Source organism: Melanotaenia boesemani, chromosome 1, assembly GCF_017639745.1.
Source record: "Melanotaenia boesemani isolate fMelBoe1 chromosome 1, fMelBoe1.pri, whole genome shotgun sequence".
NCBI classification, from domain to species: domain Eukaryota; kingdom Metazoa; phylum Chordata; class Actinopteri; order Atheriniformes; family Melanotaeniidae; genus Melanotaenia; species Melanotaenia boesemani.
The window spans coordinates 28,449,493-28,466,898 of record NC_055682.1 but is presented as its reverse complement, the minus strand read 5'-3'; the positions used below and the strand labels follow the sequence as shown (position 1 = coordinate 28,466,898).

The 17,406-nt window shown below is 38.9% G+C and overlaps 1 protein-coding gene across 2 annotated transcripts in view; it reads right to left on the bottom strand.

The window, feature by feature from the left end:
* Window positions 1-17,406, bottom strand: part of LOC121643123 (semaphorin-4B-like) — a 57,004-nt gene that overhangs the window by 19,782 nt on the left and 19,816 nt on the right. For both annotated transcript variants that reach the window (XM_041990376.1, XM_041990368.1), the window contains exons 2-3: window positions 15,137-15,547; window positions 139-299 (exon numbers count right to left, since the gene is read on the bottom strand). In XM_041990376.1, the coding sequence (XP_041846310.1) occupies window positions 139-299; window positions 15,137-15,257 (282 nt within the window). In that variant the 5' untranslated portion in view covers window positions 15,258-15,547. The remainder of the gene's footprint in view (window positions 1-138; window positions 300-15,136; window positions 15,548-17,406) is intronic.

Here is a 17,406-nt window from a genome sequence, read left to right as displayed (position 1 = left end):
AAACATGATAACTCCGAACTTTACCCTGAATTATCACTTAGTCACATTTTTCACCTTTCCGGTTATGTCCAGTTCAGGCTGAAAACCTACATTGCAACTTTGACTCAGATAATCTGTTTGGCATTTTGTCAAACTAACATTTTTCTGCAGTTTGGTCTTGCTGATGTCTGACAGACTGAGGGCAAACAGTGCCTCCCTGGCTCCGACATACAGCATGTCGTCCTCCTGGCTGAGCAGCAGAGAGGTGTAATTGAAGACACCGAACACAGAGAATCTCTTGGCCGATCTCTCCTTTGCATCTGGATAGGGCAGAGAAACACAAACAGACAGCAGATTATTATCACAGAGGAGGACAAAGCTAAAAGAGAACAGAGTGGTACAGAACATGTCCTGATGCTCAGGGTACAACAAAACTCTAATGTGCTCAGTTTTATCTTTCCTCTTAAAGTTTTACTGGGCTACTCTTTTACTGGTATGAATGTGTTGTTACTGTACGACAACACAGCTGTTTTACACCCCAAATGGCCTCTACAATCAGTTAACATATGCAAAAATTAAGGAGGAAACTATAATCCTTGAAGAAGTTCTTGTTATCGAGTCAAAGCTTCATATTCTTCTTTCAACAAATATGAAACTGGTTTGTTCTTCTTGAAAACCAACTTATTTTCATCAGCCAAAAGACTCAACATGTCACCGTTAATGTCTGTTCAAGGACCGGTTACATTTTTCATATTGAGACTTTTTGTGGAGAACCACAGTGCAAGAAGACTGTTTCCATCTCACTGGAAAGCACATTTGACGCCAACTTTTGGGTGTCACATTCTACAAAGTTAGTATCACACTCGTTTTAATACACTGATGTGGAGAGAATAAACTTGTCTACTTCGTATCATCAGGTGGGGGTGGTGGTATAAGCTGTAATGAAGACAGTAGTGGCGGCAGAGCGGAGGCGAAACCTCATGGAAAAAGATTAACAAGGCAAGTTCACTTAGCAAGGAAGAGATCAATTTATTGGTCAAAGTACGTTTGACTCCACTACAACAGATGGGAATGTGTCCCCTTTCAGCTTATTGTATTTGGCTTTTTCCTTGTGGACCCATTACGTCGCAGATTAAAACAACTGACAACTTAAGAGAGAAGAGGGCTTCCATGTTAAAGTGAATTGAACAACTTTGCAGGGCTGCACTCATATGAATGCAATTACATAAATGAGATGAATGCTATCCCTCGTGGTTATTCTATATTGTTACTGTTTTCTGTTACTTCTGGGTCAAAGACGGGACAGGAGCTGTGGAGCATGAGCAGAGCAGTTTGAGTCCCACTGAAAATAAGTTAAACTTTAAAAAAGTATATTTAGTAAGACTTCAGTTGGCCTGGATTCTTTAATGTTTACCTGTTTTCTAAAAGTCAGACAAACTACTGAGATTTTGTCCAAAGTTTGTCAAATGTACTGACTGTGTATTATCTAGAGGTCAGTCATGAATACAAATAAAAAGCTTTTTTCCCTTTTTTTTTTAAAGGTATATCAAAATGTGGATAAATAATGCAGAAAGACAACTACTCAGCATTTGATTGTTTAATTCACATTTATATACATTATTTGTACTTCTAAATGATTGTAAATAATGTAAGCTGCTTTATTGCAGCATCATTTACTACATCAGATGGAACAAAAAAGCAGCTAAATGTAGTTGTTAATATAAGATGTGGATTTTCTTCTCTTGTCTATAGTAGCGCAGAAGCTTGATAATAAGTAAAACATGGCCTTAACAATGAATTTCAAAGATAATCAGATGCATACTGACTTTTTTGGCACGACTTTATTATCAATCTGAAGCTCTGTTTCCAGCTGCTCTTTCTTGGTGTAGGACTACGGGATGATGCAATGACTATTAAGTTTAGTATTAGTAGGTTCCACCATAATTCCTCTTGGATCTGGACCATCAGATACTTTGTGCATTTCTGGAACCAGTTTTCATTGCCACAACACAGAACTGGTTCAAGATTCACTGCCGGTTCCAAACCAGCACTTGTTGAAAAGTGGTAGCAGAAACCATTTACACCTATTGAACCTGAGTCAAGTCCCTTTATGAACCCAAGTTAAAATCTTCAAGCTTGCAATTTATATAAAACACTCCATTTATCGGTTTGTATGGCTGCCAACAACTACTGCAGCTCCAAGAGAATATGTCATGTGTATCACAAAAAGACACGTCCATACTTTCCTCTGCTGGCTGGAGTTCTTTTTGCTCTCATCTGTACTGGCAGCAGGGTAAAAGGCTCCACTATTCAACACAAATCTAAATCCCTTTCATTCTCCTGTCTCTTCAGATAGATCTTTTGAGCACTGGAGCATAAGTCAGATGAGCTACTGTTCCCCATACTGTCCCCGTCCAGCAGTTTCAAATAACTCCAATGATGAAGCTCAGATCTAAATGTGCACATTCCTCCTCGAAAGGGGAAACTGAAGGAACTAAGTCTGATTTTTATGCTGCATTCTAGTGTGACTGAGACACTAAAGAGGACTGGATGGACTTTTAAAACTAGTTTTTGTAGAAAGTGAGATATTTCACAAATGATCATTTTTCTGTTAGATCTGCAATATATTGAACTTCTGTGAAATATCATATTCAAATAATTTAGTCAAGGGTTGTGCTAGGTGTAAAGTCTTCTTTAAGATATTAAAAGAAAACTCAGCAGGCTTCTATCTTGCAATTTTTTTTACCATCTTTGTAAATGTTTATCTCTTGCTTTCCATTCCAAATATTTAAACACACTCCATGTCCCTCCCACGCCAAAACACTGAGGGTCAAAGACTCCATTTGCTTATCCAAACAAGATTACAAGCTCCAAGCTGGGATCGTAAACACTAATATTTGCTGCAGTTAAACCGTTTACAGCGTTTTTCCCTTCATGAAAAAGCAGCAACCCCTGTTTTAAGCAAGTGAAAAAAATAGTTCTATATATATATATATATATATATGTATATATATATATATATATATATATATATATATATATATATATTTGATGGCACCAGCATTATGTTCATCTTCAACACTCCAGGTGGTGCATGCGACCAAAATACAAATAGAGCCAGATAACTGCAATAAATGTTTACAGCCCATGACTTAAACCTTTCAATATGCTCACAAATGAATGGTTCATCTAACACTCAAGGCACTTTGGCAGATGATCATCCTTCCCCAGCTGCAACAAGCCACATCTCGTCCAGAACCAGATCTTAAGGCCCTTTCCAGATCAGCAGACCTCTTTCTCTTTAAAATGCTGTGACATCTGGAATTAATGAAGAGTGGGCCCTGTCATTAAAATCAAGGGAGGGGAAATAAAATGATAAGACTTCTTACTGTCACACACAAGTACTTCAGGACAGGAAAGTTTCTCTATGCAGAGAAGGAAAAGCTGGTTGTATTCAAAGGGTAATTTTAGTCTGTTAAAATGTCCTTAAATGCTCATGAAGATGGGTATCATTGAACTCAGTGGACCCTACATTCAGCAGACAAGAGTGCCGTCTCTCTTCTCAACAACCAAGGTGAGGGGGGTATGGTTCGTGGCCTGATTGTCACGGCTCCAGTGGGTTTTGGACACTGACTTAAACCAGAAGCAGCCCCTCTTCGGCATATTAAAAGTCTCTGACATAAATCATAGTGACAGTCTCTTAGGCAGACAATGGAATAATGAGCAGCGCAGAGCAAACTCATGAAACTTCACTCAGAGAGAAGGTAGAGGCTACTTAGCAGTCAGGTTTTGAGGTTGGATGGACTAAGGGGAAGTTGTAGTAACCAGGAAGATTGGATTAAGATGTTGACCTATGAATAAACATAGGGGGGGGAGGGGGGGGGTTAAAAGCAATCCAAGGATTTTTTGATTAGTACAGAAGGTCAGGCAACAACAAATGTGAGTGCTGTGTCAAACTGCTGCCATTTCATACTGAAAGCCACAGCCTTCTCTCATTCTTTGCCTGTCATCAGAAGATGGCTCTTCCGGAAGTTTTAAAACTCTCTGATGCAGCAGATGACTTGAGTGTTTTGACACACTCGCAACAGAATGTTGGCCATCCACAAACAGCAGCAGCAACTGCAGGCCATTTCACAGCCAGGCTCCAGTTCCATTCATCACCCGGCTGTTTAATCAGCTGGCTGTCACCAAGTCGGGCTCTGAACCTCTGCCAACACTCATCACATCACACCTACCATCAACATGGCTACTTTATTACCAGTGTTAACATGGAAAATTAGCTAGCACCCTGTGTTCTTTAAGATTTCAGCCTGGAAGTCAAACTGAGTGCACTCAGCCTATGGGATGTGCAGCAGAAAAATTAGAAAAAAAAAAAAAAATAAATAAATAATAATAAAAAAAAAGATTATTTGATGAAGGTTTTAGCTAGAAGAAAAAAAGTCTGCTGCTATACTAATAACATTCAAGAAATGAATGTCTCTCCATTGGGATGTTACCTCTCAGCAATTAATTACATGAAATTCAATTCTGGCACAGCATTAACTTGTTCATTCATTTTTATTTTCATTTCTTAATGAGATAAGCTAAAGACAGCATGGAGAAATTAAATCACAGAGGGTTTTGCAAAGCAGATGCTCTCCGATCACAAAACAGCTTGCTTTCTAGTGAGAGAATCAGACTTACTCTTGGCACACACAGACACAGAGGTAGAAGCATATGCATTGAATTCATTTATAGCAGTGATTCTTACATTCTGAAGAGCATATAGATTTATTTCCGCCCAACACAAGCAATCAGAAACAACATTAAAACCACAGGTGACAGGTGAAGTGAATAACATAAATAATAAGTGATATCATGTCTCCTTATTACCCTACAACATTCTGCTGGGATACCTTAAGTCTTGGTACTTTTGTGTATGTTTCTTTGACACAGCCATGCAGCTAAACACTGTTGAGCATATGAAGCAGGATATTTATTTAAACATATTGATTCATACCAAACAATTCCTCCAGGTCATGCCTTAAATCGTAGCAGAAATGTGTGTTGGTGTCATTTTTCTGCAAAAACTCAGCCCTCTTCTGTCATTTTCCTTGTTTCTTTTATACTTTAAACTGTGTGGGATGTTGTTGGACAGCAGTCTTTGGGCAGAGGGCGTGAAGCCACATGACAGTCTGAGTGTCATGTGAAGTTAAAAAAAAAAAAAAGACAAGAAAGGCAAACATGTATGCATACTGGTTCTATTATTTTTTTCTGTGACTGGTAACTGAAAGCTTTGCAGCTGGTTTGTTTATTTAATGTAAACTTGGAACTCTGTTTATAACCTCCAAAAAGAAAAAGAAATTAAAAAACAGCACAAAAGCTTTGATTTCCAAGAAGTTAATTAGGTAATGTTTCTCCAAAAAACCTTGTGGAAACAATAACAAAAGCTTTTTCGCTTTAGTCAATCTTGAGGTAAAAAGATTAGACAATTTTGAGTTCTGACATCCCACTACATTACTCAGGTAAAGAGGAAGGAGATCCAAGTTGAAAAACTACAAAAAGTGAGCACTAATATTCACCATAGCAGACCTTTAAAGATATGCATCTATATGCGTCTGATGTGACAGTGGAGATATCTGTATGTCACTTCTATATGTAAAAATACGAGATGGTTACAGATGAAATGTTGAACTCTTGAACTGAACAAATAAATCAATTAATATTTTTTTTTTTACTTTAAATAAATAAATAAAAATTATGTTTATCTGAGAAAATCTAACACCCTTGAAAATATCACAGTGATATCAAATAAGATCAGCAAGCTTCTGAACCCCTTCATTTACAAGGTGCCAGCTTGCACATGCAGTGTTGCTGAGAAATACAGCTCAAGCCAGCACCTTGGCGTGCATCGTATTTTAGAGAAAATGGAGCAGAATCAACATCTCTTTTCTTTTAAAGTTTAACAGCACATAAAGGGCGGGGCGGCTGATTGGCTACTTGGTAGGTATATGCCTGCCAGGACGCTCCTAATAGCCGAGTGTAAACATGCCCCAGATTTACTACGGCAGCATGAGCCAAGTCACAAGGCAATGGGGCAACAGGGACAAAGGAGTTTCTTTAGTAGTCAGTCTGAGGAAGCCAAAAAGAAGAGTGTAACACAGTGGATATCAATCTCAAACTGGGATCATCTCATCTTGCAGGCAATAAATTAAAATAAAACAATGCAAAAATAACTACAAAACACTCATTTTGTACATCCAAGGCTACGCAGCAGTACACGGCTTCAAGGCGCTCTGTTTGGCGTGATTTGACAATGGACTTCATAGAAGAGTCGGGGTTGACAGAAGCCAAAAGAAGTCAATTCAAGGCCATCACAGCATCGCTCCTGCTGATATTTTTGCAAAGGGAAGGTTATCTGTTTTGCTGGTGGCTACAGAGAATAAGGATCAGCCCTGATGTCTGCTTCTCTAGAATGCAAGCCGAGTCAGGACAGAAACACTGTGTTGGCACGGACCTCTGATAAGACATTTGGGCTTCTTGACTGAATTACATCCTAGTTAAAAGGAGCAATTCTCCAGCCTTGGAGGGGCACACACTTTCTGCCAGCCCTCCTATCTATCTTTTGCTCAAATGTAAGATAGGGCAACAGTGTTTCTCGTTGAGTACAAGAAGCTAAACTTAAAATTAAATTAAATTAAATGAATAAAATAAAATAAAAAATAAAGATAAAAATATAGGCTGATACAGAAAAAAGCAGAAAGCAGTTGAAAAGAGAAAAATTTGGACAGGATTTGACTAGAAAGAAAGCTGACAGAACCATTCTCGAGAAAGAACCTCTGAAGCTGGCCTTATTGCTCGTATGTGCTGCGTTGTTTGTAATCATCGCTTTGCTGCAGTTTTCTGTGCCTGCATAAACCGTCTATTCTGTTTATACGTGCAAGTGTGTGTGCACATCACCCTAAGAGACAGCTGGCCCTTGCAGATAATAACCAGAGCCTGAAAGTGTGCAGGTTTAGTATTTGCTGTTCGAGAGGATTATACATCAAAAATGTGGTAATGGGGCCATGTGTTAACAGGTGCAGACACATCAGGGCAACTACAAAAACCCAAGAAAATGCCTCTTTGTTGGAGATGTGAGTTGTCAAGAATCCTGAAAAACTTTTCTTTATCCTCTGAGAAGCAAAACAAGACAAAAAAAAAAACACATCTCCACAACATACTTGTATTAAGGATGAGGTCAGTGTATTAAACAACAGCATGTCTCTAAAAGCAGAGAACAAGGGGTTGGCACAGACATGATCAGTTCTCTGTAATTAAAGGCTTTCAGGTGTCATCCTCACGCATCCATCAAACACTCAAAGCACCGAAGTGAAGCAGTGCATTGGTCTATTGCAGCTGAAAGCATACAAAATCCTGGATGTAAGCTCAGAGAGGCAGAGACAGACGCTCTATGGTGTCTGACTGAGGTGTTCAAACAAAGACAGTAAACCCCAAAGAGAAGGAGACAGATAGTTGGTATCATTTCCACACTCACAATTCAAAACAAACATGCCTGTGCTTGTCATGTGCGTCTCCTCAGAGTCTTTCTCTGTTAAATATTCTCAGAAAGCTTGGAAAATGCCAACAAAATGAAGAAGAGTGTGCTGATAGCTACTAAACTTTGGCTTATAATCTAACCTCAGGAAGCAGCTACTTGTTTTAGATTCTGCAAAGGTTAAGCTGAGGATTAAAAGTGTCATTATGTCAGCAATTAGATGCAATATTCCAGTAAGATATTTTTTAAATGAACTATGTAATTTGCATCACTCAGTAAATCTGATTTTGGAGCTCCAAGAGGCGGAAAGTTTCTAAAAACTGATGGGTTGCTGCAAAATGCATTTTACCTGAGAAAGGAAGGGAAAGCAGCGTCATGTAGCCCAGACCCAAATACAGCATCTGTGTTATTTGTTTTGGGGAGTCACAATCAATAATAGGTTTAGTTTGTACATTAAAAAAATTTCAGTGCCTAAGAGCACATCTGGGCGAAACAGTACATGTTTAAAACACAGAACGAGACTACATCTTTCCCTCGGCTGGCTCAGGTCCAAATCAGCCAGAGCTTGACATCACCAGCATCATTTTATTAATTAATTTATGGAAAATGAGTTTCTATCTTATCTGGAGACCATTTACCACTCAAATTTAAATTTTTGTTGTTCGAGGGTAATTTGCCAAAAAATGGATGGGCAATATTAGTGTTACAGACACTGGTGAGTTCAAATTTGAACAGTTGTCAGGTCTAATAAATACTCAAATTAAGTCACTTAAATCACAGTTTTTAATGATAAAAGCAATTTCTCATAATCACAATTCTCAAAGATGATCAGGCTAGCTACACTAGAGAACTGGTTCGATGGTTGTAAAAGTAATAATCTACATTTTTTTTTAACTTTTTTTACTCTGAATAATTGCTATCCATTTCACACCCTTCATATAAGATGTTACGATCAATAAAGGTGTATTTATGTAAAGACAAAGTGAGTTGTCCATTTTTGTTGCCAAGACTAGCATGGTCTTGGTAACATTTAAGTATATGACATTTAAAGCAATACTATACATTTCCACCCTTAAAACCTTAAAACCCTTAAACCATAAATAAAATCGATGTCACACTGACATCAATTGCGTGTATCCCTGGAACCATCATTGCCCTGCAGCATCCAGAGGCTGAGAAACCACACTTCTTAACTTTGTGTTTCAGTCTGCAGCATCACGTGACAGGTTTGCTTTGTGGCACAGAATCACACACCCGCAACTGGATGCCAGTTTCTGTAGTGCCACTTTAATATGTCCATTAGCTAACTGATGATAGTCAGTTCATAGATCCAAAGACCTGCAAAAATGAAAAAATTTTTCACTGGTGACTGCAGAGAGGAAAACGGAAAGGGAAAAATTCTGGGACAACTTAAACTTTGGAAGGCAAAAATCTACTGTAAAGTTAACAGTAATCCAGGGTGAATGGTTGAGCTATTCCAGCTCTAAAAAAAAAATAGAGAAGAAGAGGAAGACCACAGAATCATCAAAGTCTTGAGTATAAGCCTTCTGGAGGCCAAGAAAATGACACAATATAAAAAAGAAGGCATCAAACAACTTCTGGTAGATACATGTTTTTACCAAAGAGGTGGATTTACTGACGCTGCCATCAACAGAGAGAACAGCACTCACATGACTAAACACATGAGCACCATTAGAGATTTGCTTAATGAATTACATATCTATGGCTCAGCCAAGTGGATCTGAAGAGAGGGGGAAAAAAGCCATGTGTCTGCACTGCCAAAATCCACTTCCAGCTGGCTTGCACATGATTACAGATGGTTTCTGCTACAGTTAGAGTCCCATCAAAGCACAAGTCAATGCACCCATTTTTGACTGCACACTTGTCGATTTTCAGGGCACCAGAGGAGCTGCTTGCAGTGTATAAAGTGCACTCACTTTGGACTAGCATGTGTTGAAGGTCTTTAAAGTGCTGCCACAGCACACAAACACAGTCCTATACCTTGCGTTCATGTGTATGGGAGTCTCTGGAGAGGCTCTCGATGAGAAGAGTGGGCTGGATTCACACCAGCTCTCCCACTCTCTCCACTCATCCACAGCAGTGAACGAGGATGAAAAGTGGTCAAACACACTGGTTTACATTTGTAGTTAATGGCTTGTCTTGTCTTACACACATGCACACACCTCTTCTGTCAAACTGCAGCATGCTTCTAGTCTTTCAGTACCCTAGTCACATTTATTTCCTGTCATCATGCTGTGAAGTTGGCTGTTGAGCTCAGGTACTGCTGCACTGGTCCCTTTTTGTGCTTCTGGGTTACTTTGCCCCAACATTGTTCAAAAACAACACAAAGGTCATCAGTTGATGATCCTGGTCCAGCCAATTCGGTAAAACTGGTAACATTTTTTTAAAAAATGTATAACTTTAATGGAACCCTTAGCTGTGTTTATTGTTAGTAAAGCTTGATTGGGATACCCACACCTCCATCTCTCTTCCCAAAAATGCTCCAGTAAAACTAGCCAGCATGTGGAGTGCATTAACTCACTGGAACAGATACTCGAAAGTACTGACTTTTAATGAAAGATACTGGATATGTCCTCCACTCACGAGTGAAACCCTCCCTGAAGAGAATATACTCCATTTTTACTTTGTTGTTTCTAGATATGGTGCATGATAGTAACAAATATCATCGATCATCATTAACACGTTTTTTTGTCTTTGTGGTGATGGGCATGCCTTTGGCTCAGCTATGAGGAGGAGGGGTGAAGCTGTGGTTCAGGGAGCAGCAGCAGGTGAGGCAGACTGGTACAACTGTACTGCATGTCTAATCATGATCTATCTTTATCTGCAGTACTGTGGAGGCCCCGGTATAAGATGCAGAGCTTAGAGCAGACAGCCAAGCTGGCTGTCCTGGTCTTCCTCCCATACATCGCAATAAAAACCTGTTACACCAGAACAGTTGCTAAGGTAGCCACACTGCTACAGTCTTCTACTTGCCCAGTTTCATCAAATTAAAGCACTCTAAATACGGAGCTGTGCAAAATATGAAAACATGAGGAAAGTCTCAAGACTTTTGTACAGTACTGGATGTCCGCAGAATCAGTTTAACGTCTTCCTTTATATTATGCATCACCTCTGATCTTTTTACAGTATACTTTTCAACCACTATTCATGCTAAATATAGACAAATGCCACCACAGAAGGGTTTCAGGTAACAATAATCTACGAGTCTCCTCTTGACACAACAAACTTTAATTCTGAGTTGTGATTTATGATCAGCGAGCAATACCTGAGAGAAGTTGGTGGTGCAGGCTTAAGATGGATTCCCCTTTCCATAGGATTATACAGTGCCCTGGGATAAACACTTGGTTTTTATTCCACTCCTACCGCAAGAAAAAAAACAATGCCTCCTTGACAGCAAATTGCACATAAAAGGCTGACAAAAGACATTTGCTTGAGATTCTCAGAGCTGTCCAGAAAGATGTACATTCTGCACCACAGAAACTGTATCCATATTTAATCATACCAAAGGAAAAGACGAACACAATCCATTATAAAGACTTCTTTTTTTCTTTTTTTTTTTTTTACACAACTTAAATACAGCCAATCTGTGCTGCAGGGCTAAATGCAATGAAGCAAATCACATTTTTTCAGGGCAAATCCACACTTCTCCACGGGGATCCAGAAATCACCAAATGACACAATTTAACCTTACATTCCTCTTTGTCCATCTCAATTAATAGCCATGCAATTAACGCTCACCGCTTGCCATTTTCTTCAAATCAAAAGCTCCTGATCAAAATCTGTGCAGACTGAACTTTTCTGTACACTCCCTGGAGCGTGCAACTGACAAAGCCATTAAAAGGTCTGAAACAGAAGGAGCTGATGTGGCGTCATTACACTCCATTGTTGCTACTGTTGTGGTTTTATATGCAGACACTTGTGAGTGCCACCTCTGCTGGAAGCCAGAGGCCGCTTTTCTTTCAGGATCAGTGGGTGTGTCCTTGCTGGGTTTTAGCTGGGCATTGGAGCATGTCTAAAACCCCATGAGTATTTTGTTTGACCCCCACCAATCCCAAACTCTACCCCACGCCCTTTTGCTGGCCCTTCTCTGCTCCTGAACTGCAAGCCACACACTGCCAAGGTCAGTGGATTAGCATGCATGAGAGAGACTGCACAATATTCAGCAAACATAAATCTAACGTAAACTAGAAAGGACACTGTGTACACTGAGCAGACAGCGCATTCACAAGCCAGGCTTAAAGGGGCCCTCTTCATTTGCTTCTCTACAAGCAGTGTGAGTGAAAGTGTTAACAGACTCAGATGATCCACTTCCTTTAGATGGTGGTCAGTACATCACATACAAACTTGATGGATGAAAATTGCAGCAAAATCAACTTTTCTATTCAGGCTATTGACTTTGGCACATGTTCTTTTAGATCGATTTTCAGCAATAACCTACAAAGTATGGAGCCATAATTATACATCACGTATATTCCTCAGCCACAGAAGTCCAGTGTGTTACAATGTGATCTATTTATTAGGAGCATGCAGGTAATCTAAGTGCTGTCCCCCAGAAACACAGAACACTTAAAATAGTAAACGCTTGACTGTACCTAAATCAAATCCTTTCATGTGTTCATTATTTGAATATTTTACCCTATTCATATGGATGGATGGATGGATGGATGGATGGATGATGGTTGGATGGATGGATACTATTTATGTCCAGTTCTTGAACAAATCACTGAATTTACAACCAGTCAAGTCAGTGCAAAAAAGCACTAATTTAAGTCTAATTATCAGCCAGACTTTAAAGCTGTAAGTCTGAGAAAAAAAAAAGGATTGATTTTTTTATTTATTCTTCAGAATTCTGAGATTTTGGTAAAGCTTCAGCAAACTAACAGCACATCCTGCAGAGCTGGGCAATAAAGCAATCTTAAGGGTTGGTTTGAAATTAAATGTGTTGAGCTCAGAGATAAACATTACACATTTCTAGTCAATTCTTTGATAGGGATAACAGCTTGTTCCTCAACACAAACAAATGCAATAAAAAAACATTTTATTTACCCATCACTTTGAAAATAAACATCCATTTATTACTGCAAAATATTGTTTCAGATACATCAATTCAGCTCCTGTATCTCTGTCTTTGGCGAATGGCCCACAAACATTCATGTTACACCAACTCCTTCATTCTATATGTTCAGATACACTGAATCAATATGAGTATAAGAATGGCTTCTTGATTTACATGACAATTAGGGTGCTTTTCTTGCAACATTAAAACATTTTAAGAACCTCTTTCACCTCAAGAAAACGCCTATAAAAAATAAATAGCAACTTCAGGCTACCTGTTCCCACTGCAGGCGGAGAAGGGAGGGCTTGTGCTATAGTGTAGACCCTCCAATTATCTGGGACACCATTTTTCTATTGGCGATGTATCTATCATCTTTTCTTTTAAGCAGCAGACGTTGAAAGTAGCTAAAATCATTAGCAAATTTCCACAATGTGTTTGCACCCATTTTTGATTGAATAAAAATAATTGCAAAAGATCACTGAAGACAGGCATTTACCTTCTTTATATTATTTTGGAAATATAAAAAACATTATCATTCACCTCACCTCTTCATGGCATTTCTGGAGAAGGACATTTCTGACAACTTGTTCCTTACCAACACTTTTAGCTTCAAGTCCCATGATCCTTTGTGCTGCCTCTCAGCTCAAGAGCCATAATGAAAAACAGACAAGCTCTCCCACTGCAGCAACCACAAAAAAACTCTTGCTTACAACACATGAGAGATTAGCCTGCTCATTAGGAGAGAAGGAAGGAGCAAGACAGGAGGGAAAGGGGGACAAGAAAAAAACAAAGAAAGCAACGCCTTTCCAGGAAAAGGGTAAGGGTCTTCTTGAGAAAACTGCCCAGTTCCCCTCCTTCTTCTGAAACAACACTAACCAAACCTTCGGGTTTTAAGAAGTGACCTTCTTTGCCTGTGTTGTGTCAGGTTGAAATGAGGTTAGTTTGTATATAAAATGTTTAGCAAGTCAGTGATGCTGCAGGGTCTGGACAGATCTGTTCTCTTTAAAGGTTACAGTCCAGAGGCGTTAAAATGAGATTTTCTACACCGTATTATAAAGGTGAAAAGAGCGTAGCCTCACACTGCTACTTATGCTCACAAGCTGACAACCTACATCACTAAGTACTGGTGTCAAAATATATGAAATTTAGATTATGAACGCAGAGTGGATTAAAACAAAGCAGGAGAAAACACTTAATTTGCAGAGAACCTGGTGTGACTCAATTGAATGCTTTTAGAAATAAAAGAAATTGCTCAAGTATGTACAAGTTGGTAAGTTGGTAGAAAAGTGAAAAACAAACAAAAAAAAAAAAAAAAACAAGCACTGCAATCTTGTACATCATAATTTGTTCATTTTTCTGGATAAGAACAAAGACACATTGTAGGAAGCAGGGAGTAAACTTTAAGGAGCAGCCTGTTTGCTATCTAAAGCTGCTTGTAGTAACAGCTATGGTGCACATAAACAATAAGCATTTAGAAAGGCTTTCCTCACCCAAACAGCTTCCTCATTTATCATAAGCTCCTACAATCAATTAACAAAAATCTGTCAGCTGAGTAAATACTGAGAAACATCTTTAAAGATTATAAAAACTTAATCCATTGTAATAGTAACAAGTCAAGCTGCAGTGTGTGCTGTGTTAATATTTAGTGATGAAGTGAGGTCCAAAAAGGTCTTTTATGTAAGCAGTGGAAATGACCAGGAGAGTTGCTTTTCTGAGATATATGCTTCACTCAGCTGCACATTACAGAAAGGTGAATGTTAGCAAAAACATCAAGTGTTACTGAATGTTTGAAGCTGCAGAACAGTTACAAGGTTCAAAATATCATTGATGATCCTTTTGCTCATCACTCAGGAGTCAAATCATGCCATCCATACTTATTTTTCCACCTAATTTGTTCAGTCAAAGCTCCAGGTGACAAAACACAGGCAACATATCTTGTGCAAAGTGACAGTTAATCCTTAAGGAAGACCACAGGAAGCAAAACGTATAATTGCATATATTTACGAGGAGTGTTTGTAGCTTTTTTGTCTTTTTAAATTAGTATGTATGCACTCGGGCCTGTGGGTGCTTGCAATAGGTTTCTGAATGCATCTTCTTTACTTCACACTTGTTTGAGGTGTTTGTTGAGTTTTCTCTATACTCACCTGAATGCTACCATTTTTGTGTGGAACCGGGCATTTGGTAAACCATGACAAGCTGTCTTCACCAGAGTGGGATTTCAAGTCTACACTGGTACGATTCTGACCCCGTGGTGTGTTTCATTTTGGTGATAATGTTTCCACTAGTAGAGCTGTTGTCTCAGAAGGGTAAATTTTACTTTTTAGCTTTTCAGATTTTTTAAATGTAGGATAAGAACATTTGTAACTTCATTTATCATGTATTTTCTATAGACTATTTGAGGAGAGAAAAAAGAAAGAAAACCAAACCAACATTACAGCTGACTGACTGTGAGAGGGGTTGAGGAGCCAATAATATTTTCAAAAAAACTTAGTGGTTTTACCAGAATAACACAAACTTAAATCAGTGTTTGGACAGAAGTGTGGCAGGTGATCATTTTTACTTACTGTATGAGAAGCTGATGCGAGGTGTGACATCATCCTCAGTGGTAGTCACTAAATGGAGGCTACTAACCAATAGCAGCACAGCAGCAAGAAGACAGTGGATGGTTGCAGCTAACGTGCACATGGCTGCCTGATTCTTACACACAGACAAATGCACACAGTTTGTTTTAAAATTCTTTGGAGTTCATTAAGCGCCTCTTGACTCTGCAAAGCTTTATTTTTTCACTCCCATCTTTCTGCAGGGTGAGGGGGGTGAACGTGTCCTTGACTGGATTCTTGTTAGCGGACTCTTAGCACAGAGAAGAGGAATCCTTTCAGGCTTAAACGCTGCTTGTTTTCATGTAGTTGGAACACTCCTCGGTGGGTCAACGCTAAGCTCTGACAAGTGACCATTTAGTGAGAGTCATTTTGGATCTGTGGAAAGAAGAGACAGAAATCATTTCTTTATATTTGGTCCAAGAAGATGCTTAGAAAACAGATGACAGCTTGAGTAACAGATTCATATCCAACTTCTGAGTGTGGAACCAACAACTACAGAGGCATAGAGGATATCTTTGGCTTAGGCTATTTCTTTCAGGAAGATACAACAGAAAGAATGCATTCAAACATGAACAGAATCACTAAAATATGACACACCTGAGTCTTTAATATTGAACTGTAGTATAGTACACAATGTTGACTTTTCTATAGTTATCTTTTTTAACCCCATGCCAAAGAAAAACACCACTAAACAATTCAGAACATTGGCCAACTGATCACACGCTTATTATGTGGTAGCTTGAAGGGTTTCAAAAACTTTGATGTTTAAGTAAGAGCCGAATTTGTTGTTTATGCTGCCGCCCATGAGAAGGAATGCCTGCTGGATTTTTTTTTCTTTTTTTTTTTAAATCCTGTGTTTAATTATATTGTAATCAGCAACTGGTGAGAGATCCTTGACCAAATAATATTGGATTTGTGCACTAATTTTAAGGCTATGTGAAAAAATAAACAAAAATACTGAGACATCTAAGAAAACTTGGATTTACAAGACTGTTTACAAACTTTTTAAAAAAGCATTTATACCCAGGTCCAACCAACATGTAGCTGCATTAGCATTCATTTGTAGTCAAGTTTAGGTCAACCTAGCTAATCTAAGTCAAATATTTACTCTTGCAGTTTTGAATTTGACTCAGCAAACGCCACAATCACCTGAGCAAGTGCTTCAGCCGCTGCCCAAGTTTAGCTGCCATTTTCGTCTGCTCACTGTTTAGTGTTGATGAGGAACAGTTTTAAAGTTGTCCTATAAACATTGCTTCATTTAAATTATTCAAAAGTGACAGGTAATATATTTTATTTTTCTTAAAAAAAAAAAACTAAAAAAAACAAACTGTTTCTGTGATAATACACAAGTCACTACTCCTATTTGACTGATACTGTATGTCTTCTCGAAAGGTCATAAGCTATAAGTGGTAAAGTTTAGAACGTAAACACTGAAGAGCACAAGATGTCTCTGGAATCATTGCAACGACTCTTAGATGACCCCTTTAAAATATTTACGGTAGCTAATAAATCCAATGACAATACAACAAGTGTGGGACGACTCCAGAGCACACCATTCCAGATGATGCAACTTTAAACCTCTTGTCAACCTGAATTTACTTTAACACAACATAGTATGAACACAGATTTCTAACCTGCTACCTGTCAATGCATCATCTCAGCAGCTGGCTAATGTAGCCCTGCATCTGTACCTGAACTGAACATCACACCCATTCTCGAGGGCCTTGAGCAGCGAAGCACTATGTTACTACCAGCCCTGCTTTGGTCCCTGCAGCTCCACTGAAACTAGCTGAGTCACCCCAGGTTAAAACATCCATCCACCATCCTGTGACATTCCCTCCTCCTCTGGTGTTCCCTCTCATGCCTGCTGGGACAGCAAGCATGGCAGCCCTGTGTGTGACAGGGGGACACAGGTCTCGGTGTTCCCAGGGCTCTGCAACTCTGCAGGTCTTTTAATTTTTAATGAAAAGTGAGGGAAGCTGTTGGGAGGGTTTCTTAACATTTGGATACACACTGAAGCTAGCTAGCTAGAAACACTTGATTACCTTGATTTTTGGTCACAGCACCTTAAGTTTCACTTTCTTGTGAATGTGGATATTTGGGTGAAATGTCTGTGTATGAAAAGTGTAATAATAGTTAACATTTGACTACCAAGAATTAGCATATGGCTAATTGTGAAAGAAGAAAAAGAAGAAAAAAAGACCATTAACCTGACTAAAAAACATATATCTGGA